The sequence below is a fragment of the Erithacus rubecula genome, assembly GCF_903797595.1.
Source record: "Erithacus rubecula genome assembly, chromosome: 10".
Lineage (NCBI taxonomy): Eukaryota > Metazoa > Chordata > Aves > Passeriformes > Muscicapidae > Erithacus > Erithacus rubecula.
The window spans coordinates 28906803-28933895 of NC_136662.1; the positions used below are offsets into that span (position 1 = coordinate 28906803).

Below are 27093 nucleotides of genomic sequence, written 5' to 3' on the forward strand. Positions count from 1 at the left end.
AAAAGGAGTGAAGCAATGTTACCACCTGGTGTCTCTATCAGGAGCTGACATCAAACAGGTTCCAAGTGAGATGCTTAGACCTGATGCTGAAGTGCATCTTCTCATTCCTCTGTCCCTCAATTCAAGAGTGAGCACTACTGAAATCACTGATAGTGAGAAAAGCAACTGTGGGGGTAAATATGAGAGGTTAGTGAAGGTGTGTCCTCTGTTCAATTACCTAAAATGCTTGTGTTCGGCTAATCTAGAAGATTTGCTTCTGAGTAGTTCAATCTGTTTGCCACCTCTGCCTGTGGAAGTGGTGGGGAGCGTGAATTTGAGATGGTATTGTGGCTGGAGTTATCCATACTGCAGTGATCCTCTGGGAAGTAAGAGTGAAGTACTTGACTAAATTTTGTAATCCTTGCCAGAAGCCTTTTTTTTTCTGCTGTAGCACACTCTGAGTTTAAAGACTGGAACATTTTGACTCCACTGTGGGTTCTTGGCAGCACAGCTGTTAGCTGGCAATGCACCAGTGCACCTTGTCATTATTTACCTTGTGCTTATGCTTTGTTCCTTCATGTTTTGTTTCTTGTTTTTTGTTTTTGAACAGTTATAAATGTATTCACCAGAGCCTGGAGGACAATAACAGATGTCCCAAATGCAACTACGTTGTGGACAACATAGATCATCTTTATCCCAACTTCTTAGGTGAGCTTTCATTCTGCTTGCATGAGAAACATCTGAGTTGTTAAGGAAGGCAGGCACTTGTAAATTTGTTCTGTAAATTACAGTCTTCTGGATGTTGAAAACAAAATCCAAATATCAGCTCCTTGGTTGTCATTTTTATATAAAAAAAGGTTAGTAGTATAAATTGTTAATACTGCACTGACTCCAGCAATGCCTTAACTATGTGCTGAGTGACAATAGTGAGATTAACTTGTTGCTGTTTCCATTCTATGAAAAGCAAGGGTGTTTATCATACGACTAGAGATGTGAATCTCCTAACTTTTGTTTTCTTGCACTCTTATCTGCCTAATAATAAAGAACATAACCTGTTTCCAAAGCTTGGACACTGAAAGGGTGGAGGCTGTGTTAGATATTGTACTGTTTTGGCTGCTGTAGTGAGGCACGTATGATGGATATAGGTGTAAATTAGATACAGAGAAAATATTCATACATATACCTGTCTGCAATCATAACTGCTTCTTAAAGGGGGAAGAAATGTTGCTAGGTGGAAATACCATTTAAAGCTTAGTTTTGTGGAGAAAAGATTAAAGGAAACGCGTTCCAGTGTGGAATACCAAATTGAAGTAAATCTTGATTTTATGTGCTGAGTTACCCATTTAATAATAAATGTCTGAAAAGCCACAGTAGACAAGAAATACTTCAGACATGGGCATCCTGATTTAGACCTAATCATGTTGTGCTGGAGGTGGTGCTGAGACAGGTCTTGGAGTACGTGTTGGGCCAAAGAGTGTTTCCATACCTCTGCGTCCAAGGATTTAAGATGTGTTGGAGGGGGAAGAGGTTATGTGTAGGTGTGTGCAGAGGGTTGAAGTTAGCTTTCTCTTTGCCTTCTCTGGATTGGTGTAAAATTGAATTATAGCAAAAATGCACCTTTAGAAATGCACATTATAATTCAAGGAAAATGCTGTTCTATTCAGCTGTGTTTTTTTTTTTTTTTTTTTTTTTTTTTTGCCTAAAAGAACATTACCTGATTTATCTCCCTCATACTCTTCTGTGTTATACTTTGGCCTTGGAGTTGAAAAACTTCCTCAAAGATCCATGAGTGTTTAGAAAAAGGAACTAAATAAATTTGGAGAATGTGTAGGCTTTCTATTTAGTGATTTAAAAAAAAAAAGATCTATATATGTTACAAAAAATCACCAAGAATAAATTGATGAGGAAAAAAGTAGAGACATCTTGTACTGTTTTAATTACTGATAAACATCTTATTGTGAAATTAATAACTAAAAATAATGAGGCAGAATCTTTCATACTGGTTTGATGAATTTTAAATCCATCTTTTTGACATTTTGTTTGTTTTTTAGTTAATGAATTAATTCTTAAACAGAAGCAAAGATCTGAGGAGAAAAGACTCAAACTGGACCATTCAGTGAGTAGCACCGTATGTTCCAACTTTTTTACTTTATATTTATTTAATGATTCTGTGCAGCAATTGTAATTGCATGGCTTAAGTAACAAGGAATTGCCCTGTTGAGCTGATACTTTGACTTTAAGAGGGAATAATACCAATATCAGTGGCAGTAGATCCCTTCTTCCTTGTTAACTTCTCTTCTTCCTGCCAGCGATATGTGTAGAGAGAAGCTGTGTTAACATAGGCATGTGTCCTTTGATGTATTGCATATAACCTGGGAAACTGCCCATGGAAGTACACTTACTTAAAGGTAATAATTTTTGTTCAGTGTTGGAAATTACAGCTTCAGTAAGAGCAGTGAATGACTGGAATTGCCATGGGCTTGTCTGGTCACATGTGAGAAGCTGTATTCTGTCAGGAAACTGGAGGAATGCTAAGATCAACCACAAGAGGGAGAAAGATACATTTGGAGTCTGGTGTGCTGCTTCAAACTGCCTGGATATCCTCTAGATTGGCTTCATGTACCAGAATCAGAGTAGGATCTGTGTTCTCAGTTCATCAGAACCTCTGTAGCACCTGTGGATACTCTTGAATGTTAAGATCAAAAAGAATAAATGACATGAGCCAGAAAACTTCCATATTTGTCCTACTATGCCTGACATCCTTGTCTTCTGTAACTCATAAATAAAAATCATGGAGCACCTGTTTATAAAAGTTTGTATTAAAGTGGTGTTAATTTAGGAGCTGTGTTGCAGAAGCCACTGCTGTGGGTGTTTGAAAAGAGCATTTAGAGATTTATTGGTTTACTCACAGTAAATTTTTGTATGTATTATAAAATATGCATATACCAGATTTAATATAAAATATGCATAAATCACATATGTTTTGAAGTGCATACAACTGACCTGAAGGCATGTACAACAGCTTCCAGCTTCTTGAAGATGTGTTTTATTCTTTAAAAGCTATGCTTGTAGTTTTGATAACTCCCAATAAATGGACAATCTACCATGACTTCATGCCCAAAATAGTGTTGTCTTTTGGCAGCAATAAAAATTACAGACATCTATAAAAAGAAAAAGCGTGTTGCTCCTGTACCCCTTCTTTAATGTACCTTGTATTACTTTTAGTATTAAGGGAAGTCATCCAAGATGCATTGCAGCAAATGCAGTGGTCATGGTCTCATTAAAAAATTATATTAAGGCATGTTTGAATATTTAAATAGTCTAGCAGTAGTACAGGTAACTAGTGCATTAGTCTGTTAAAACGTGTCTCAAATCCTGTTCGTTTGCTTAAAAATAGTGGGTTTTTTCCGCAGTTACTCCAGATTGAAATTGAATTTTTGGCCTGAGTGGTTTCCATAGGTTCTGTTGAGCACTGTATAAAAAGTATTGCATTGTATATGGATGTTGCATATTTTATTCTTCTTAGTCTAGTTAATACAAAAAGGCTACAGCCTCTGTGAAAAAAAATCTGATTTAGACTGGATGGCATTTCTAGTTCCTGCCAATTTAAAGCACTTCATTTAGTGTCATTTCTTTAAGACAGGATTTTTTAGTCCAGCTTTGTTTCTTAGATGCTCATTAGACATCTCAGCTGTTCCTGTTGGTTCCTGAGACTTTTTGATGTAAGACTATGCTAGCATTAGCCTATTATTCAGGTTTTACTGTTTTTAAAGATAACCTTTTTTCTTTTTTATTGATAAGAGGCAAGAGCCTTCAGGGAAGAGTGGGCTGTATAGTAATATTTTGGTCCTCTGAGGAGTCCCCCCTCAGCTCCAAGCAGTTTAAATGAGATCAACCTGATGAGCTCCATCTTCTTCCCTGCTTTCACATTTTCATTGGGAGGAGTAATGTGAGAGGTGACAGTAGAAAAATAAGCTGATACTATCTTCTTTGATTTGAGTTCATCATGAGGATTTTGCCTATAACTTGGGCTTAAAATTAAAAGGTATTGGTGCATGACAGTATTTCAGATGTAATCCAACTAAGCTTGGATAAATGTGGAGGTGTTTTTTTCTTCCCGAAGAAACATGTTCTCAGAAGCTGGCACACAAATCAGATAAAATTGTTCTTGTGAAGTAATCTTCTCCCAGCAACAGAAAATATGCTTTCATGAAGCACAGATATATTCCAAATAAGATAAGAAGTTCTACAGTAGGTTAGAGGAGCCATATCCTATACATATGGCAGAATTGAGAATCTGGATACATGAAAACTGTTTTGCAATTTTACAAAGGGATGAAGTATTGCTGTGTTGCTTTTAGTATCTATTGTTGAAAGGCTTATAAAGCCCTGGATGGCTTGAACTCACCATCTCTTCTGTATCTTGTTCTCTTTTTAGAATGGCCACAGGTGGCAGATAATTCAAGATTTGTTGGGAACTGATCAAGACAATCTTGATTTAGCCAATGTCAACCTTATGCTGGAGCTACTGGTGCAAAAGAAGAAGCAGCTGGAAGCAGTAAGAAGTTTCTCATTTAGTTTCTTATTTAAATGAACTGTGTATTTGGAAGTATTTTCTTTTGATACCTTTTCTTGGAAGAAAGATTCTCTTAGTGGATTAATTCCTCAGTATTTTCTCTTGTGTTTTGGTGTTTAAAAGGTGACTGTTTTGTTGACCTTTGTAGTGAAGTAACATTTCAGCTGTGATGCCCATAGCATGCTTATAATGCTGTTGCTGACAGGGCTGTATAAATAAGCAGGAAAAGTGAAAAAGGATAAAAGAAAATGACCCACAGAACACAGAAAAGCACATGAAGAAGTTTGCTAATTGTCCATTGTACAAGTAAATATCAGATCTTTTAGTAATAAGCATGAAGTCCAGAATATAGATTAAAGAATAAACACAATGAGCATGTGGAAAGGATCACACCCTTTAGTTCTTGTTGGAACAGAATCTGAATGACTGCCTTTCCTGAAGGCTTTTTCAGTATTTAGTGCTTGAAAGAAAAATTCAGATGTCTTGTTTATGAAGCTGGTTTGAAGATTCATCCAATATGAGGCAAGCTGTTCCTATGATATAACTGAAATATAGTTGGTTTGGGTTAGTTCTCCATGTATTTGGCCATTCCATGCTGTTCATTTCAAGTGATTGTTTTCAGGTTATAAGAACCAGACCTTATAAATTATTTTGGATTATTGCAGTTTTTGAGCCAGTGAACTTTGAGTAGGAGGGTGAATTTTGACAGTGCTTTAAAACAGGTTAGGCAAAGTTGTATTGGGAATATCTTAACTTATTCACTCTTACAGAATCAATATTTGCAACTTGTGATTCTGATGGAAGGAAAGTAACCCCAAATATGCTTGAGTATTAGCAGAACTGTTATGTTGCCTTATTGCATGGGGACTTGTAAATATGTTTATTGTGGTTCAGTGAAGTTATGATGGGGAAAAAGAGAATAAAACTTTTTTCTGTAAGTCTTTTTTTATAATTTGTGACAAAACTGAGGCAAAGAAGGCATATGACTGACTATGAGTATTTCTGAGTATGAGTATCTCCTAAGGATGCTAAGCCTAAAAAGCAAAACCACACCTGACTTTTAAAGAGTAATTTAAAAGCATTTTTCTTGTCTAGCTTTACTTACTTCACTTTTATTATTGTCAGATCATGAGGAGTAAGAAAGTAACCTCAGCAAAATAGTATTTTTACATTCAATGTCTACTTTCCCTGTTCCCTCTGCCTTTCATGGATTTTGTGTGCTTCTATCTTGATCCTTTTTGAGTATATGTTCAAAATCCTTTAATAATAAATATTTTTGTAGGTTTTGAAAATAAGTTTTGGAATGCTGGGATATGATTAGGGCTATATTAATGCTGAAATATGGGTCTTAGTTTTCTTTCCTCTTGTGGTTCTCTTTATCTTACCCTGTCAAGTTTGTGGCCAGTTTGGGTGAAAATACTATGCTGATGGCTGAAGTAGATAGCCCATCTCTGAGGTAAATAACCTGTAATATGAAAAATATTAGAAAGAGATGGTTTAGTTTCATTAGTGACTTTATTGGCATCTTTCACTCTGGAGAAATCTTCAGCAGTAACTTCTACATAAGCATAAATGTAAATTTTGAGGAAGGTGGATTTTTCATATAAATACTTCATCCTTTAGTATGTTGATCATGAAGTGGATGCTAATGATCTTCTAGGGTAGAAGGTGAGTCTGTGAGGAACCTGTCTTCCAAAATCCATTCCAGGTGCACTACTCAAAGACGACAGACTTTCAACTTATTAGTAAGAACTGTTACAAGGACTGTTGCCTTCACATAAAAACTTGTGAACCAAACAAAACCTTAAGACCTGTGAGATCAAGTGAAACTACTGCTTTGAAAACTTCCTTAAGCTATTTTTCTCTTGCTAACCTGTAAATGAAAGTAGCTTCTGTGCTGTGTGGATTTCTGTGTGTAAAATGAGTATTTATTTCTCATAATGTACATGGAAGAGTTACACTTCCTTATTTACTGTGTTACAGGAGTCTCATGCTGCCCAATTGCAGATCCTTATGGAATTTCTTAAAGTTGCCAGGAGAAACAAACGAGAGGTAACTTGCTTTGTGTTTCAGTGGGTATGGTGTTTGTGCTTTCTCCCAGTGCATTTCTGTTAAAGTGATGCACTAGCCTGGATTATTTCAGCAAAGAGTAATTTTCCTTCAAACCCATGTGTTCTCTGTCTGAGATTTCCCCCAACATGCCTTGAGTTAATCTCTGTGTTACAGCTTCAATTTTTAATAATTTGCCTTCTCATCTCATGCTGGTGAAGCATGTGGGAATATAGAGACTCCTTGGTGTAAATGTACATCAGGTTCTTGAAACAAGATTGTTTTCCCAACACAGAAAAAAGGTAAAGATTATGAAGGAGTGAAATTATTTTCATTACTGAGTTTTTTTATTCAGTTTACGAAATACCATGACTAATGTGGTGGCATAAAAAAATTAATATTCTGTGCTTTTTCATTAGTTATCCTAAAATCAGTGTCTCAAGGAGCATGAGAGAGTTCTATAATCACATACACAATCTTTCATGGTTTGGGACTCTTCTTTTATAACGTCATGCAATGCATAAACCCTTATACCAGAAATAGCCTAGAAACCTAGAAAAATGATCATGAAAACAGCAGAAGGATGAACTCTGGTCCATGGTTTCTGAGAAAATGTGAAGAACAGAAGACCCAACAGTGTGACTGTAAGGTCAAACTTGAAACCCTGTAAATGTGATGGGTGTAAGAAGCCTTGTCTGGCATGGATTGAGTGCCTGGTTATGGAGTCATTCCAAAGTGAGTCTGGCATCTGTCCACCAACAGATATCCACGGCCAAAACCAACAAGGGTTGTGAAACGTCCAAAGAAGGACAAGAGAGCTGGTGAAGGGTCTTGAAAACATCTTATAAGATGCAGCTCAGGGAGCTGGGATTGTTTAGTCTGGAGAAAAGGAGGCTCAGTGGGGACCTCTGCTCTGACTACTTGACAGGAGGTTGTCGGGGGGGAGTCAGTCTCTTCTGCCATGTCTCAAGTGAAAAGATGAGAGGAAATGGCCTCAAGTTGCACCAGGGGAGGTTCAGATCAGATGCTAGAAAAAAAAAATTTCACTGAAAGAGTGGTCAGGTATTGGAGTAAATTGCCCAGGTAACTGGTGGAGTCACAGTCCCTGGAAATGTCCAAGAGGCATCTGGATATGCCCTGGGGATATGGTTTAGGGGTTAGTATGGTGGTGCTGGGGTGGTGGTTGGACTGGATAATCTTGAAGGTCTCTTTCAGCACCGATTCTGTGAGTTTCAGTACCTAGGAAACCTTTCCTATCTCATCTGCATCTGTCTCTATCTCTCTGGCTTTAGTTATATTTTCCAAAGGATAGCATATCTTTTTAAGGCTAAAGAAGCTTAATTTTGGCTGCACATCCTCTGAAAACAGCCTTGCAAGCATCCTGAAGGCAATTGGGATGGTAAAGTTTATTTCAGATGTTCCATGACCCTACTTATGTATTCCCTCTGTTGCCAAGATTTCCTCTGTTATTTTGTACACCCTGCTCCCCTTTGTATTCCAGCATGAAATACAGACTGTCACATCTCCAAAGACTTCTGTGCAGGCTTGTCAGTTCTGTCCTTGCCCTAGTACTTAGTGTCTGGCCTTGCCATTTATTTTGAGGGAAATGAGGACTTGTCAGACTTGTAGCAGTCTTTGCTCTCACTTGGTATGGGTAAGAAAGATAAAATTCAGTGGGTTCAAAATACAGAGCAGTCATTAGGATAGTTTTATATATAAAAATCTGTCTTGGGCAGTCAGTTTTACACTGAGTAAATTACACCAATTGATGCTTCCTCTTTGGTAAGGGACAAGTTCCTCCCTGTAGCTGGTGGAGCTTGTGGCAAGCTCCCCTTTCTGGAGAGAGTTTTGTAGGGATAATAAAGGAATTACTGTTTGGGTTATGGCAGTGGTGGTGTATCCAGACTGCAAAAAGCCTGTGAGAAGGGGAGGGTTAAATGACCATATTAATAATGCAGTAAAGGTTATCATAACTTAGTAAGTTCACTGTAGTTTCTTTTGATTGCTGTGAGAGCTGACTGTTTAAGAATTGAGCTCAAGGAATATGTGTGGACCCTGTAACAATGATGTATTGCATGTCATTGTGAGTCATACAAGCAGCCTTATTATGGGGAGGAACATGACCTTTTTTCCTTTCTTAATTTGGACTGGGTTTTACTAAAGATAGCTGATGAGTAACTGCAATTTCACTCAATAAGCCATAGCTGTAAAGAGAAGTTTTTAATAAATGAAAAAGGTGGGGTTTTTTTAGGGTATGATCCTGAGTTCTTATTTTTTGGCTTAAGTGTTAAAAGGAACTTTGGTAACTTTGCTTCCTAATATGCCTCTTTGGATAATGCTTATTGCAAGATTTTATTTACAGGTTTCATTTACTACATACTGCAAGTTTTCATGGAGACTAAGGTACTTTTCTAAGTGAATACAGACATTGCCTCAGAGTTAGTGTACCTGGGTGGTATTTCACATGTTCAGAGCAGATAATTAAGCACCTGTAACCCTCCTTGCCTACTTCACTCATAAATTATGTATTTTTTCTCTTGCATTTATGAAATGGTGACTTCTGAGCATATTGGAGTGGATTTAGTAGCTAGAAGAAAACTTATCTTTTAGACTTGTACTTCAAAATTTTGGTGCAGTTGAGTCTTTAGACAAATGCCTCTTTGTCACCTTTTCATAATTTCTCCAAAAGATAAATATGAGGTTCAACACCTGTAGCAGTTTCTATTAGAAACCCTGTTTTGATTTATTCTTAAGTTTTCAAAATGTTGATCTTTCAGGCTGGAATTTACTGCATGTCTTTTGCACAAAGGTGTTTGCAGGTCCTTTTTCTTTTAAAGTTTGTGTTTTGTTTTCTTTTTGATCTAGAGCAATATGGCAAAAAAACCCCAAGTCCTTGGCAAGTAGTAATAGAAGAAAAAAAAAAGTCTTACCTTAAAAAAAGATTGAAAACAAAAGGCTAAAGCTTAAAAATACTTTTTCACACAAACAACAGATAGTTTTGGATGGGAGGAACATATTGACCATTCACAGCAGTTGGATGTCCCTAATACAAACTTAGCATAGCTGAGTGCCTTTCCATATGTTTGTACAGTTAATTGAATGCACACTCTGAAATTTATTTTTTATTTTTAATCCAGAGTCCTCTTCTATTGAAATTAAGGACCCAAAATGTCTGGAAGGTCAAGTTTAATAATGGAAATGGAATATTAGGTCTTGGTGGTGATGGGTGTTTACTACTATTTTCCAGGGAAACCAAATGCAGCCACTTGTGACTTTGTAAAATTCTTGCTTTCATACATGTATTGCATAAATGCTTTTGCAAATTTAGCTTCATTAATTTTAAATGTTCACGTGTTCTTTCATCTTGAACACTTTTTCAGAGAGGTGATTATATCAGTTAATTCTCCCCACTTTTATGTTCATTACTTTATAGAAGAGGCCTTGCTGATTGTCTGGTCAGGATTTGAATGATAATTTATGCCAAAATATTATTATCACCTACCTAATTGTATTTCTGTTGAGCAGCACCATTGTTTGCTAAAGGAGAATACTGAGCTTGATGATTAGTATCACATCCCAAGTTCTACACAGGTGCTATTCTCTGGGTTTACTTATATTTCCTTTGGCTGATGTCACTTCATTTTTATGTTTTGTGGGCTTTTTCTTTCTAGTAATGTGGCGTTAAGTGTCTCATGTCTAACATGCAAGGCCTCTTTACTGTCTGCTAATATATAAGGCTGTTTTCTAGCTGGTAAACATCCTGGGACAGGACAATAATCCTGAAGTGTCTCAGGCTTGAGGCACTGAGTGCCTGCTCAGCATTTCAAAATCATTGTTATTCTTTGCACCCTAGGATGTTAAATACTAAGAATAAGAGGTGTTATTAGTTGTTGTGGGGTAATTGCTGGGAATTATAAGCATGAATTCACCAGGGATGTCATTACTTTGTGTTAATCACTTCACCTGTCAAAGCTTATGTTCTGCGTGTGCACACATGGATGAGCTAATGAGTAAGCAAGAGGAGGTGACAGAACCAGAAATCAGTCATGCTCTTTTGCTGTCATGTGATCTTGATTACATTTCAGGACTGCTGAGGAAAATTTATAGCTCGAGTAGTCTGGTGCCCATCCACTGCACTTACCTGTTATTTTAAATCAATTTGTATTTCTAAGTTACTGAATGAGAGATGTGAGCTCCAGAAGCAATGATAAGAAGCCCAAGGATACAATGAACTTGTGAGCAGCAAACTAAAAATTATCTTAGTGGTATCAGTGTATAACAGCTGGCTCTCCTCGCTGCACTGGAGAGGTCTTTCAAAGAAAGAAGCCAAGTAGCGCCTACTACTGATACATTAGATCTAAGGCAATTTAGTGTAATTGTTTAGGCAGCTTTGTTCCCTTCCCCAGCTGTCTTTATCTCATGAGGCTGTTCCATCAGACTGTCACTATGCTTTCAGAGAATATTTCTTCCATGCTGTAGCATTTAAATGAGGGAGAAAAATACTCAAGGTATGAAACATACTTTATTAGCCCAGCATCTCCCTTCTCCTACCTTTGGGAATACTGTGTGTTAAATAATGTGGATGTTCTCAAACATTTGTTAGCTTTTCCCCAGTTATGAGGAAATACCACTTGAAGGAAGTATTGATCAGAGAGGAGAAATATTCTCAGCAAATAAATGTGTTATAGATGGACTGTCCACATGTTTAAGAGACTTGAACGCCATATTTCACTAATGAAATTTGTGGTGGCTCATACGTTCTTTCTTTATGCCAACAAAAGCCTTGCACCTACTTCTAGTTGTGCAAAAATATTGTAGCAGAGAGCTGTATTGTCAAAATAAGTGATATTTGCAATTAATTTATAAGGCTTAAATTTCTCTTAAGGTCTGAAGATGACCCCCATGCCATAGTTGCCCTGTATGTTATAAAAGGCTCTGCATCCAAAGCAGCAGTGGAAAGAAAACCAAGAGACAGACAAGATTTCCAGAGGGAGAAACTGATCTTATTGTGCATTGACTTTGAGGTATTGAATTCTACAGATAGAAATAAATTCACTGGTACCTTTAGAAAAGTTTCAGCTGTTAAAAATGAAGTTTACACTATGGTTTGTTAAAGCAGTACTTGGTGGAAGAACATGAAGTAGGAAGATACTGATATTGGATTCATGAAGCTACAGGACAGAATTTATTTACAGTGTCTTACTGGTTTATCCTTCTCAGGTGGACAGGTGATAATTTTTGCCTCATCCTGGTTGGTGCAATGGCTTTGTGTGTCTGGAAAAATGATGTTCCCACTAGTAATAGTCTCATCTGTTTGCCTGGATCTGTGGTATATGTTGTGGTGACTGCACAGGGAGTCTGGATCAGAGCCTGGAAGTTGTGTTACTGAACATGAAGTGACGTGTGAGCTTCCAAAAAGTGTGAATCCAGATGCTGTGTTTGAGCTACTTGTTAGAATAGTGTTGCTGATTTTGCAATATTTCTGTAGAAGATACCTCCTGTTGTCCTTTGCTTGTGGTTTTTCTAGAATTGGAAAGACAGTTGGTCAGGGGTCTATGGCTCCTTCCCTCGTGCCTTTTTCAAAGCTGTCTGTGGCACTGGAAGGCTCTGCTGAGCTTTTAGTTTTTTGCAAACACTTAAAAGTGTCACCAGGAGACCCAGCAAGGACTGCTTGTTGTCTGTGCTGTACAAACACAAAGCAGGAAGTTGCTGCTTCTCAAGGGGCCCTTGCTCCAGGAAAAACAGGAAGCTCCAGGATGAAACCTTAGTGCTGTACCTAGATACACTTGTTAGTAGATGGCCAACCAAAACCAAAATGACTATGACCTGGTGTTTAGCATTGTGTAAGTTCTTGACAGCTTCTTGACTTGAAAGTCTGAAATTCCTTTTCTAGGATTATAAAAAAGTTTTTAAATTGTAGCTTTACTTTTGTATATATGCCCATATATGAAAACTGGGACCAGAATGTTACATACCTGTTTACTGTAGTTCATTCAGTGGAGTTGAAATTGAGGTTTAACTACTGAATTAAGGACCTTCTCCTTGTCCATACTGGCCTTTTCATTTCTGTGAAAGCATCTGTATCTGAAAAGAGAGTTTATCATGTGTTTCTCTCTAAACATACATTTTAGTATTCATTAGAAGTGCTTTTGCTGACTTAATCCAAACTCTGACAGGCGTGATTTTGCTCATCACTGGGACAGGACTTGGCTTGCTTTCTGCACCCAACAGTGAAAATAAAATTAAGGGCTGTTAAATCTGAATATACTGCAAGAACTATAATTCATTTAGCTTTCCTTAAATGTCCCTCAAATGCTGGAAATTATAAGTCAGTCTCATTTTTCAAAGTTTAATTGCAATGAATGTAGATTGATTTAAGGTCTTTGATAAATTAAAACACTTAAATAACATGCCTAAAAATCAAAGATTTAAGTGTGGACATTAATTAATTTTATGCTGATGGCATGAGAAGACTCCCTCCTAGAACAAGCATGAAACACTTTTGCCTGCTTTTTGGAGTTGCTGCTGTTGGGTAAGTTTACAGTAGGTTGCAACTAGAAGGAAGAATTGGTAAATAAAGTCCCAGATCTCATGCTCTTGGCTGTGTGCAATGACAGTTGGCCAACAAAAGGTCTCTGCTCTTGTTTCTGTAAAAAGTATCCTGTTTATGTGATGTAAACAACTATCAATTATTTTTCAGACATCCAGTTTGGCTGTGTGCCAGTACATTGTAGAACAGCTGATTTTCTCACTGTGATTTTGGAACTTATAAGTGGTTTTGTAACTTCTTTTTAAATGGGATTTATGCATGTGTGGGACTAAGGGTATTTGCTTGAGCAGAGTTCAGGCAGGACCCATACTGTGCAAGCATCACTTAACTTTAGTAGTAATCTTGGAGCTGTAGCAGCACCTGCTATTCTTGCTGTAGGTTTCAAAAGTGAAAATGAAATTATCTGTTACAGTGTAGTGATTTGTAAATTATCTGTGGCAGTCTGGTTCTAAACCATTAAACTTCTGCTGTCTGTGCATCAAATTAAATGTAAACAGAAACCTTCAGAGTAGAGAGATTGAGATACATTTATAATGTCATTTCATTCAAAGAAGCAGCCATGTTAGAAAAAGGTGTGAGCCCAGCAGTCCTTTCTTTTCCTGTTTTCAGAGACAGAAGCTTTTGTTAGTGTTTAAAAGGAAAATTAAAATGAATTATTTAATGCAGAGCACACAGATATTTGTAATGCTTTACTATAAGAGAGGTTTAAATTGTGCTTTTTGTTAAAGCAAAACCTTCTGACACTTAAAGGACCAAATTAAGCACTTGAGTGAATAAGTCTTTGGGAGTAGCTTGCCAGATATTCTTTGGAATATGTCATACTAAGAGTAATATGTCTTGCCAAACTAATAACTTTGGATTCATTGTAAGGCTGAAAGTGCAAAAATCTGTTTTGTCTTTGGAGAATGTGTTGTGCTTAAGCTTTCAGTGGACTTAACTCAGCAAATACTTCTGGTCACAGGCCACATTGCTTGTTCTCTGTAAATTTTTACTGGGAGCTGAGATGAGTCAGGTGGGCTTCCACTTCTGATAGTTTTGTCAATTCTCCATGTATTTATTACATTTGTGTCTCAGTGAACCAGACTTGCACTGGAGCTGAGTTTTGTTGGGGTCTCTCACCTAGAGGAGTGTGTGTGTGTGTTTGGGCCCTGTAAGGCTAGATTTAGGCTCTGTGGGTGTTTGGGTGAGATATAGCTGCTGAAAAAGCAGGTAGGGAGATGATATCCTTGCTTAGGTGTAAACAGTTGTCAAGTCCGTGGCTTCAGTTGCTTGAGGTGAGCAAAGCCAGCTTGCTGACTGACTAAAAACTTGGAGGATATTACATGTGGCACAGAGAAGGGAAAGGAAATGTTGGCTGGTGGGAGGGGAAGTCTCCTAACCCTTTCAGGTATAGCCCACAAATTGACTGGAGTTTATGGTCTAATCCAGGGTATGTATTGCACCTTCAAAAGAAGTGATACCTTGATACCATGTGGTGCTTGTTCAGTGCCAGGAGCAATCTTGCTCTGGTCATAACATGTTTTTTTCCAATCCAAAAACTTAATGACAAAATTTAAGTTGGCAAGTAACAGGTTAACAAATAGGCTGAGAATTAGTCTTGATACCTTTTAGCAAAACATTTTATATTTAGTTGATGGGTCAAATGATCCTTCTCTTTCATTGTGTTTTTTTCTAATTGTGACAGGACAAGTAGGAATGGTTTGAAAGTGGAAGAGTGTGGGTTTAGGTATTAGGAAGAAATTCTTCCCTGTGCGGGTGGTGAGGCCCTGGCCACAGGTTGCCCAGAGAAGCTGTGTCTGCCCCATCCCTGAGAGTGTTCAGGGCCAGGGTTGACAGGGCTTGAAGCAACCTGGTCTAATGCAAGATGTCCTTGCCATGGCAGGGGGTGGAATGAGATGACTTTAAGGTCCCATCTAACCCAGACCACTTTGTGATTCTATGCTCAATGTTTGCAAACCAGTTATACCTTGCCTGAGACATGTTAGAGGAGCATAATAGTATTACTTTGAATAATGTGACACTTTGTAATAGACATCAAAGTACCTTCTGCTCTCATTTTATATAATTTCAAAATAACAGCTTTGTCTTGAATGTGGTTTGTATACACACTTGTGTTAATCTGTGGATTTGAACTTCCCGCCTGGTGACTTGAATTGTGTAGCACACCAGCAAAGACAGTCCAGGGTCCTCTCTGGAAAGACTGTAATTTATCTTGGTGGTGGTGCAGTGCAGATTGATTTAGACTTCTCCCATTCTCTTATCCACAGCAATTGGAGCAGATCCAGAAGGAGCTAAGTGTTCTGGAAGAAGATATTAAGCGAGTAGAGGTGAGGAGCCCAGACATTGTTCTGACTCTGGCAATTTTTCATTTTCATCAAGCTGTCTGCCTTGCTGTGAGGCTGCTGGGTTAAATTTATGGGATTTAAGTCAGTAATGGGAAAATGAACACATGATGCTCTTTCTTTAATTTGTTCATTTAGTTGATGTGTGCAGGCTGCAGTTTGGTAGCTCTTACATAATCATTTATTTGTGTTAGTAGAAAATATTTTAGAGTAGTTGCTAGAAATCAGCAGCTGGTATATTGATCAGATTTTTGTATGTTGCTGGCTGTTTACAAGGGCTGTTTAAATCTTAGCAGCATGTAAGTCTTAAAATGGAGAGGTGTTGGGGATTCAGAAGAGGGTTATTATGCAGAGACTGGGCAGAAAAAAGCCTCCTGGCTGCATGTCAAAACTGATTCCTGCCACCTCCTGGTATAGTTCTCATAATTCCTTAATGATGGGAATCTGTTGACATTTTTGCTAAGAATTATTCTCCAAGAATTTGTAACCCCATCAGTGCTATCCTTCTGTCTTCACTGACTCTTTAGGTTCCTCTTGGTCTGTTCCTCTATTCATTCTAGTGTTTAATCTTGCAGTAGGAAGCTGATGTTTCAGGAATACATCAGACTGCCACTTCTCAAAATATGATTCCCTTGAAGCTTCTTGGGAATCAGTTTGCAGGTCTGCTTCTCACTTCTTGCTCATCTTGAGCAGTTAATGTGTGTTCCCAGCTGTGTCCCAAAAAGTCTTTTCAATTTCTTCATGCAATTAATTGTGTGCTGATGAATTAGAAAAATATAGATGCAACTGACAACTGCAAGAATTTACGTTTATCTGATAGCTATTTGGAATTTTGTCAGACCTCTATTCCTAATTATTTCTCTGCTTTGGTGAAATAAATTTATATGTTTTAGAAAACTTGTTAGCATGTTTTCTTCAGACTGGTAAAATAAATCTTGAGATGTCAGGGAAACTATTCTTGGTAGCTGTGGGATCTCTCAAAAAGCATCTAGCTACCTGTTTCTCTGCTCTTTAATCAGGCATTTCAGTGGGCTGCAACTGGGGTATGTGCCTGGGGTGTGATGATGACCTTGGCTCTGACCTCTAAAGCCTCTGGGGCCTGTCTTGTCACAAATATCCTTCTTTCTACCTGCCAACTAATAGGCACCTAGTGGGAATTTGAAAGCATAAGTAGTAATTGTCCTGAGAACACTTTGGCCCTCAACTAATGAGCTGCTGCATCCATCATAGCTTCCATTTCCCAGACAGATGAAAGACAGTCTCAGACTGGGTACACAGCAGTGACTTGTTCTAGGAGGGACAAAGCCAAGTTTATGTGCAAAGTTTCTCTTGTGCAGTTGTCCCACAGAGGATTGACATCCCCTTTTAAGTCTGTGCACCACCTTTGCCCTGTTGCCTTGTGGCTGTTCTTGACATGACCCATATCCAGCTTTACTTTCTAGTTGTGAAGGCTGTTACCTAGATAAGTTTGCACGTATCTCAAAAATGCAGTTACAACTTGCTTGTTCTGCAATGTTTGAGGGCGTTGCTGGGTTAGAGGCAATTGCATGGTAACCAGGTCTACTGGATTTTTTGTATAAGCTTCAAAACTGCCACTCTTGAAGCACAGAGCACCACAGCTGTAGGATTTTTGTAACCTGATTCAAATGAAAACTGAAAAAAAAGTTGAAGAAAATCAATGTTTTGTCAGATGTAGTAAAGATTTTAGGTCAGAGTAAATGTAGACACAGTTGGTTATCTGCATGGAAAAAGAGCAATGTTCTGTGAGCACATGTATATTAGACATACATGTTTTGTCAGCTCTGATGTAACGTGGTTTTCTGTTTCAGGAGATGAGTGGCCTGTACTCTCCAGTCAGTGAGGACAGCACAGTGCCACAGTTTGAGGCTCCTTCACCTTCACACAGGTATGGAGCTTGCAACTCAACTTGGATTTCAAGCTGTACATGTTGTACACTACTTGCTAGTGCTTTTAAAACAGTGCCCAAAACACAAACAAAATTGGTTTTTGAGTGCTATACAGTATTTTCCTATCATATTTCTAACTGTAGTTAGAAACTTTATGTGAAAAAAGAAGTGAAGAAAAAGCCATCTGAGTCTGCATTTGGGTGAAGAATCTGCTCTGAATCAGATGCCATGGAAAACCAGTGGCTTTAAATGTCATGTGAATTAGTAAACTTGAGTCATAAGCTTTTTATATGGAATAAAATATTACTGTTATTTATATGCTCCATTTTCTGAACATGGTACTGTTCTGCTTGGCATATGAAAGGCCTTAATTTTGTATGATATTGGAGTGCTCTGGCTTCCCCAATCAGCATGGATAGCTAAAGGTATGGGCTCAGATAAATTTGATATGTACAGCCTATTGATTCTGCTTATCTACTGTTTTTATTTAACTAAATGCCTTTCTAATAACATAATTTCATGTGTATTTTTGTCTGGAATATTGCACAGTCTGGTTTCTTGATGATAATGCAGATGCTTCTTGTATCCAAGTTGTAAGTGCCAGAGTTTGAAGTGCTCTACTTTACAGATGTGTCTTTTGCTCTAATTTCTGCAGGGCTAAGATTTGTTATTAAGTGATCATCTCTGCTATCTCTTAGAGGTAGAGTTCTCTAAACTGTAATTTCCTGTTATAAAATTGTACTGGTAGATTTTTATTTTTTTTTTGCAGTTAGCAGCTTGAAACCTAATAGCCCAGAAATAAAAAATGATCAGATTTCTTCCTCTAAAGAGACTTAGGCACAGTGCTGTGGTGAGGAACTCGGCAATATTGGCTGGAATGTCCTACTGAGATGCTACTTCTCATCACAGAGACCAGTATCTCTTATTTCTATGAAGCTCTGGCTGCTCCTGAGGGAAAGGACAGGAATATGGTCACAGTGAATGGGAACAGCATTTCTAATTCAGCTCTTTACTGCTTCTTCAGTTCTTTTATGGTGCAGGCTTGTTTCTTGATATGGGGTATTCCTGTTTTGCCAAGAAGCAGTTTTGTGAAACTCATGAGATTCTTGTCAGGTTCTACTACTTCTCTGGTTATTGGCTGTTAAATAGATTGATTTTGCTCTGTGGTACTGATGCTTGGGGTAAACTTGAGCACTGATCAGGCTCAATTTGTTGAATGCCTTCAGGCCTAGAAACCTTTCTCTTTTAACAGGAGACTGTACTTATGAGTAGAAATGTATCTCTGTTACTTGAGCTAAGCTAATAAACTAGCCCCCAAAGAACTTTGTCTATTGAAGGCTGGAATAGCATTTTAAGCCCAAGAGTTTTACTAAAAGAGTTGAGGGGGGAGCAGTCTGCAATGAGGACTACACTGGTTTCAGTCTACAGAGAATTTCTTAATATTCCTTCATGCCTATTTATTTCATGTCCTAGGGTTCAATCAATCTCAGTTTTTGATTTGAAAATGTTAGACCACTACAGGTTTTTTTTGTACTTTGGATTGATGTGTTTTACCTGGGGCCTGCTGGGAGGGGCAGTGGGTTGGAGCCATGACAGGTACAGAAACCATGGGCTCTTTCTTACCTGCCTGTCTGGGTCCATCTTGGCTGTGTCTTGAATTTTGGGGTTTCCCCCTTGTACAACATGCCATGGATGTGATATAATAGGATATTTAGATGTTTTCTAGATAATGTGGGATTGCCTTTTTCTCTCTACCTTAGAAGACCCCTTATCTCTTTCTTGGTGACATTCTTGTGTTAAGAAGTAGTCTTGAGTGGTGAAAAGAAATCAGTGTATGAAGAAAGTGTCTGAACAGCCATCAGTTATTATCAGAAAGTTATTCCTATAACTTCTATTCCCACCCCATTTTGACAGTTTTATGTAATTCAAGTAATTGCATTGGTGTGAATTACCATAAATTAGATTCCAGGAAGGTCTAGCAGTTGAAAATAGTTTTATTTTCAGCATTAAGTGTAAGTTTGAAGAATATCTCAACAACATTCCTCCTTGGCAAGAATGCTGCAGATCAGCTGATACGAAATATCCTGATTTTTTTTTTTTTTTTTTTTTTTTTTTTTTCACTTATGTTAACTGAAATATTTCATCTCCGGAGTGAAATACAAATATAGTTTGGAATGGATTCACTTCCATGTTAAAATTATGTTGAACTTGCAGAGACTCTTTAGCTTATCAGTGAATTAAAATGGTGTAGTTAAATCAAAATATAACATACTTAACACACTGCTAATGAAATATAATTGTGTAACACTTGAGTAATGTGTTTTTTAAATAGTACAAGGTTATCGCAGACTAGTGCAGAGGGGAAGAAAACTTCTTTAGCCTTTGAATTTAAAGTTGAAGAAAATAGAGTTCTTTGGAATTCAGTTTTATCTGGTCTCTGGTGACTTGCCCTTATTCATCTGCTTCCTCTAAATCACAGGCTTACTCCATTAATTTTCTGTTTCTTTTCATTGTTTGTAGTTTTTTCCTTCCCATTCTTAACATTGTCAAAATGTGAAATTGCTTTGCTTTCTCCCAGCTTCCTTCAGAAGCTCTTTAGCAAAAAAAACCTAGCACAGCTTTGGTGATCAGTACATCTTTGGTTGCAAGAAACACGTGTTTTCTCTGTTGCCTAAGCAGGGTGTGATGAAACATTAAATTGGGTAATGGCACAGTGCTTGTTTACAGTATTGCCTGTTGCTTGGTTTGTATACTAATAGAGAACAAGAGGGGAAGAATAAGGGAAGAGAACAAATAGTTCTGTGTATGGCTTTTCTGAACGGGTGTGTTATTTTTGCTCCCAGTAAATGGTGCAAACAGAAGATAGGAATAATGTGATGCTATCCAGGACTAATAGCAATCGCAATCTATTGCTAATAGGCATCTGTGGGAAAATTCTGATCTAGAAATGAGTTGCTTGGTAACTCTGGTTCAGTTATTGAAATCCTGATTCTGCTTGCCCTCCATTTGTTCTGATTATCTCCTCCCATCCCTGTAATGGGATGTATAGTTTGTGGGTTGCCTTGTTTGTTGTTTGGGTTTTTAAATGTCATATGGGTGTAGCTGAATTTCCAAACTGAACCTAGTGTTATATCTTTTAAAAAAGAACTTGAAGGGCACTTCTCTATTTTTCTGATTACTTGCTTTCCATTTGTTGAAAGGAAAAAACATTGAAGCATATATGAGCTAACTCAGCTATAGGCACCACACAGAAATGTCTTTGAATTTGTACTCTACTTAGGGAGATGACATCTACACTCTTGTGGGCTTTACATCACCAGACAACCTGCAGCAAATGAGACCAAGCACTCTGTGTTTTCCTGTTAATTTCCACTGTACCTGTCTCTACTTTTTCATTGCTTTCTAGCTGAATGTGTTATTCCTGCAGTTCTGGCAGGATCTGCTGTCCATGTTTTGTTCTTTCATGCAGCCACATTCTAATTTAAAGTTCATTGTCCCCAACCATGCCTGAAATGGCTCTGCTGTTTTCTCCCTTTCAATAGCTTCTGCAAGTAATGATTTTTATCCCTCAGATTTTCTTTGTTTGGAGCTTTTGTCTTGCCTGGAACAGAAGTCCAATCAATCTCATTTTCCAAGTTAATTTTTTAAGTCTCAGTGGTTATGTCTTATCTTCTGTTTCTGCTTCCCTTCATTTCCAGGCGAGCTTGGAAACATTCAGAGAAATATTTAAGCAGTGGTACCATTGGTTCATTCTTCTAAACTTACAGGTGCCCTGCCTGCCATTTCAACCAAACCAATTTGTTTATGACCAAAATTCTCAAGTTTACACATAGGTTCTGTCAGCTGCTACATAAGCAGGAATTGTTACAATTATCCTCGACAAAACTAAGACCTACAGCAGTGTTCTAGAAACTTTTTAAAGAAATCTTCAGCTTTCCCAGGCAGTGCTTAAAGGCTAAGGTTATGTCATAAGAAAGAATGAGAACAATGATCCCAGCTTGTTTCTTCTCTGTCCAAGTCAAATGACTTAGCAGAAGCAAAGCAGTTAAATAGTTTTTTGGGTTTTTTTTAGAATTGAATCATGGTTATTTTCGTAATGTGTTCTGTATAATCAATAGAACTGTGTTCTTGTATGCTAATATTTACCTATTATTTGGAAGTATATGGAATCTGAGTGGTAAATATGCTTTTATCTGGCTCTGGTTTCTTGCTGTGGGAGCTGAATTTTTTGCCTATATGTACCACCTGTTTTCTGCTTGGATCAGGAGATCTTTTTACAGTTTTGAAATTAAATTCCATTGAGTTTGCTTGTCTGTGCTGTGTTTGGAAAACAGTGATTTAAAAGGTATGCTGTGTCATTATAGATACTATAATATGGTGTAGTATTTTCTAATAATAGTAATCCTAGCTATGAGTTATTTATTTTTTTAGGTTATTTCTGTATTTCATTAACTGTTTGTTTAAACTTGTCTGTCTTACACTGATTTCTCTAGCTTTTCCCTTTCCAGTGTTGATTCAAATGCCAGAGCATTAGACTTCTCTATTTTCTATTGCTTTTTTTGTTAAGGAATTGAAAACCAGTGGTAGCATGTTATTTTCAGAATGTCTTGTGCTGCATATTTCATATGGAAGATATGCTTTTGCATTCTAATTAAAAGCATTTGACTGCACTGCACATAATTGTGTGTGACAGCATTCTGCTCCGGGAAAACTCTGTATTTTAAAAATAAAACCTCTCCCAAACCCCCAAACAAAATAAAATCCTGTGTTCCCCGTGTGGAAAATAGATTTCAAAGGCAAGTATGCTGCAGAGTGTCAAGGAAGGAATTGTAAACAGGTTAAAAATGATAAAGGATGGTTGTGCAGTGATTTAAGCAGCTCATTTCTTTTCTTTTTGCAGTAGTATTATTGATTCCACTGAGTATAGCCAGCCTCCAGGCTTCAGTGGCAGTTCTCAGGTAAGATAATATATGAATGTCTGCTTGGGGGGATGGGGGGTCAGTGTGGAGGTTGGGCAGGGTTGAGGTGCACCTTCACCCATCTCCGGGGTACTGGTCAACTGGAGCCTTGAAAGTGCTTTTAACTGGTTGTATGGGCAACTGCAGGAATTGTGTCCAACTGAGTGAGAAACACCTGGTGTAATGTATTTAGACATCTGACTTTTTTTCTTAAAGCTAACTCTTCCATGGAAGAGGGATATAGTTTGCTCTTCATCTTTCATGTAGGCAGCACTGGAGAAGGGAGGTAAATCCCTGACCCTGTGCATTGGCTTGAATAGCTGTAGATCAAGCTTAACTTTCAAAACAAGAAAAGAATCTCCAGGCACAGTTACATCATTTGTCTTTATCAGAGCATTTTACAAACCACTCTAAATTCACATAGAGGGTAAAAAGCTGCATATACAATTGAGCTGCTTGGCAGGCAGCCTCCAAACTGTCTGATCTGTAGGGCCTTCCAAATTCCAAACAGCACTTCTGTAGTCTTGCACCATTGAAGGGATTCAGCTGGGCTAGGGAGGTGACACTCATACCCAGCTCAAAGTTCCAAAAAGGTTGTACAGTTTTCATTTGGGCAGATGGATTGTTGGACACATTCCAGCTGTGCCTGGGATGCTCTCTGATGGTGGGGACTAACCCCAGCACTCATCTGCATGAAACTGGTAAATTAACAGGCCAAAATGCTGTTGGATCTTACTTGATATAAAGGAAAAAAACCCCTCGACTTCTAAGCTGGTGCACATATGTTTGCATAGAGCTGTGTAACTAACTGGTAATTAGAAAATTGCATCTATTACTCTGCAGTAAAATACTAGTTGTTCCTGCCACTCTGGTCTTTAGTGATTTTTTGCTTGAACAGGAAGTTGTAGTTTTGCTGCATTTCAGAGGGCAGGTGTAATGTAGACGGGGTTTTATGTTCAGGACTCTGATGTGCTACAGTGTTTTTGTTCTCCAGTGACATTACTTGCCTCAGTACTTCCTGTTTCAAAGCCAAAATTAATAGCATAGCTATCCTGCTATGTGAGCTCACAAAACAAACAACCTAGACTTTCTAGTCATTCTGTATGACAGCCTTATTTGTGTAAGAATAATCATTTTTGTCCTCAAATGCGATTTCTTGTCCTCCAGAGTGCAAGATCTGTACTCTCAAGTATAGTTTTTCAAATTAAACTTTAATATATGTTTGGATGGGGAGTTCAGAGAGAACTCTTGAAGTTAAACACTTCTGTTCAAAGGTAGTCTAATTTCAGCAAGACTTTACCATGAAAACAGTTTTAAGAATATAAATTAAATTGTGGAGGTTTTCACTAAATTGTCAGTTACAGCTAAAATCATCTATTGGGGCTGCTGGTAGTAAGAGTTGTTTAGGATGGACAGCTCTGCTTTCCTTTCTCATATAATTACTTTGTGCATTGCTCACAAACATGTTGTTAAGGAAGAATTTATATACCACAAAGCTCTAGGACAGTTGTCTTCCAGAAGATGAGCTTCAGAAGTAAATAGTGGACAAGTCACTTGGGCCCTGGGGAATTCTGCAGGTAGTATTTAATGGCAGTGCAGCTAAGAAGCTTTTTCATGGTTGTTAGAGGACTCTTAAGAGTATTTGCTGGAGTCCAGATAGTAAAATCACTCCTGATAAGAGGAATCCAAACTGATATCCTCAACTAGGGCAACCCTAGTAGCTTTAGGTGAATAAAAATTGCTTGGGTATCTTTTCTATCTTTCCTACTTTTTCCCTCCTGTTGCCCATTATTGCTTAGAAAGTAGCCTAGAAGTAGGCTTCACAGAAATTAAATATCTATTTTTTGATGAAATGTGAGCAGGTTGAAATGCTCAGCTGGGGGTGATCTGACTGTGGGTTAGTGCCCCTTGCTTGGTTCTCACCACAGCTGGGTCGCCGACATGAGACCTGCTCCACAGGGATCTTCCTTGGGAAGCACAACAGGTAGTGGCACAGCAGGCAAACACTGTGGACTAGGATCTGACAGATCAGACTTGGGTTTGGATTGTCACACATCATGGTTCAGGCAGCTTGCCTTAACTTGAGGCTGAAAGGATTGTTCTTCACCTGAAGTTGTCTTGAGCCCAAGTCACTTCTGATGTGCTGAGAGAGACTGGAGATACTGCAGGCTGGTGCACAAAAATTACAGGGAGAGGCTCTGGAATTATAGGAAAATGCTATGAAGCATTTTCTAAAGATCTAAAATTTTAGAAAATGGTATTTGAAAGGTATTGATGTAGGAGTTCTTTCTAGTATTGTGTGTGTTGAAGTTGGAGCAGCTTTTGAGGTGGAACAAGCTGTGACGACGATGGGTTCTATCACAGGCCAGTGTGAACCATGATGTCAGTGTTGTGGGAAATGGTGACTTGGAGATTTCATTGCTTGGAGTTTGCATTTTTCCTAAAGTGTTAGATTGCTTTTCATACTGGTAAAAACAAAATTTGATCACAGTGTAACTTATTTTGTTCTCATTGACTTTTGTTGGTGGCTGTAATGAGGACAGGCTGTTCCCCTGTATGGACTAAGGGGGAGTTGTACACAAAGTGGGTTTTGTTAGTGCTGTTGAGTAGCATTACAGTCCTTGTACTTGCTCGGGGATGTTGTTCACGAGGGAGCTTGATGGTTCTTAAATCTTCAAATATTTAGCTTTGAGAATGTGGTATGTGAGACTTCTTAAACAGAAACTAAAGCAAGGAGCTCTTTGTGCTTCTTATGTAGTAGAGGATTTAGTTTCTTTTCATCACTCATGATTAAAATGGTGAGTACTACATTTTCTGTATTTGCTTCAGCAAACACAGTTTAAATCCTGTGTAGTTTAAATCCTTTGCTCCTACTTTTCACTATTACTGTTGGGGTAGGTTGGGAAATGGCTTTAATGATGAGCTTCAGGAACTATTCAATTAACCTTTGAACTTCATTCTGTCTTTTGCTTCTGCTTTATTTGCATAGTTTTACAGAGAGTTACTGAATTGCTTCAAAATAAGTATTTCAGTAACTAAATCAAATAAACACTTCCTTCTCTTTTAATGAGCTCTCAGCCAGGGATCTGGGGAATATTTGTTGTACAGTCTGTTTGATTTGTGAAGCTGGAAGTTGGCCCTTTGCTGTCTATTTGTATAAATGCAAGACAGGACTCCCAAAGGTTTGGGATTGCCTGTCCTGTGTGTGTGAGGCCAGAATCACTAAATTGACTAAGGTTCAGGAAACAAAAACTGTCTAAAAACAGGGATTTGGTTTTGTTATATTAAGGGGTGCAGCATAGGAACCTAAGAAATAACTGCTGACAGTGCCAAGATTCCTCATTTATTGTTGTTTTACACTTCTAACCTATCGCATGTATTGTGTAATTATTTATAATTAGATAAAAATCTATGGAATGAAACCTGGGCCTGACTTTTAACTTTGTGAAGTGTTGTCCCTTCTCCACTCAGACCAAAAAGCAGCCATGGTATAACAGCACGCTCGCCTCGCGACGCAAGCGCCTCACAGCTCATTTTGAGGACCTAGAGCAATGCTATTTTTCTACCAGGATGACTCGTGTCTCAGGTGAGTTCAAGTGGTGTCCCACTTCTGATGTGAGGTACCTCCTGCTGAAAAGCTTTGCTTTTTAGAGAGCAGCTTTTGCTTCTTCCTTGCATGGGAATGTAGCTGTACATATTTGTGTTACTCAGATCATTTCATCTTGCTATTCTTAACCAATCTTTGAAGTTGCTGAATTTGGAAAACTTAATCTTGTCACTTTGGAGGGGCATATGTATTGCTTTGTAATCCCTTACTGTGAAGGGCAACACCCACAATAAACAATTTCTCTGCTGCCTGTTCTGAAGATGAAAATGCCTGAAAGCAGTTGGTGGAGTTGTCTTTCTACTCAATGTGATATAAACCCAGTAGTTAAAAACATTGCTATTGAAATGCTGTACAAGTATAAACATAAATGGATACATTCTCCTGTATTTAGTCTGCAGGAGGACACTTAGAGGTTATCCTGTATCTAGATTGTGTCTTGGTTAACAAATGGTTTCGACTGCAGAAACTGAGTGTGCAGCAGTGCTGTTGTCCCATGGGACACACCTTAAATTTAAGGCTTGTTTTGTAGAATTAGGGGCTGTTTTCAAACCTGCCTAGATTGCCTCAGTCATAATTGAGTAACAGTGTGACAGTAGCTAGAGTAATTGTTGCCTAGTGGATACATGGGTCTTAATTACATGCAAGATTTTCTTCAGAAATGAGAGGGTGAAATCTCTGTCTTGAGGGCGAGGAGGGTTGTTCTGTAGCCCCTGTGGGAGAGAAACAAGCTGAGCAAGCAGAGCTTCAGGCAATGGACTGTGGCAAGCAGGAAATTTGCAAAACTAAGCTGCAGCCCGTATTGAGTGTGGCAGACTGTAAAAAAAGCAGCCAGCCCCTGGGGTGGGACTGAGAGGAAACCAGGCTGCTGCAACAAAGTATCTTTACTTATAACCTTGGAAGGCAAGGACCAACATCCCAAGGCAGGATTTCTGGGGTTGAAACCTCTGCTTTTTTCTTCATTACTTTAGTTTTATTCTTAAATAAGTTATAAGTAATGTTTAAAATTAATTAGTAAATGGTTCCAAATATAAAGGCTGCAGCATGTCTTAGGAGAGCTCACTCTTAGAAGTATCTATCTCTTCTACCTTCTTCAGAGCATGGACTGGCTCAGTTCTCACTGTGCAC

At 38.2% G+C, this 27093-nt stretch overlaps 1 protein-coding gene across 5 annotated transcripts in view; it reads left to right on the forward strand.

Moving 5' to 3' along the window:
- COP1 (COP1 E3 ubiquitin ligase) overlaps positions 1-27093 on the forward strand; it is a 135594-nt gene that overhangs the window by 15220 nt on the left and 93281 nt on the right. For 3 of the 5 annotated variants that reach the window (XM_079314191.1, XM_079314188.1, XM_079314190.1), the window contains exons 3-10: positions 590-687; positions 2031-2107; positions 4418-4537; positions 6539-6607; positions 15422-15481; positions 17326-17402; positions 22304-22361; positions 25833-25947. In XM_079314191.1, coding sequence (XP_079170317.1) covers positions 590-687; positions 2031-2107; positions 4418-4537; positions 6539-6607; positions 15422-15481; positions 17326-17402; positions 22304-22361; positions 25833-25947 — 674 coding nt within the window. The remainder of the gene's footprint in view (positions 1-589; positions 688-2030; positions 2108-4417; positions 4538-6538; positions 6608-15421; positions 15482-17325; positions 17403-22303; positions 22362-25832; positions 25948-27093) is intronic. The other 2 variants (XM_079314192.1, XM_079314189.1) reach the window with 1 other exon arrangement.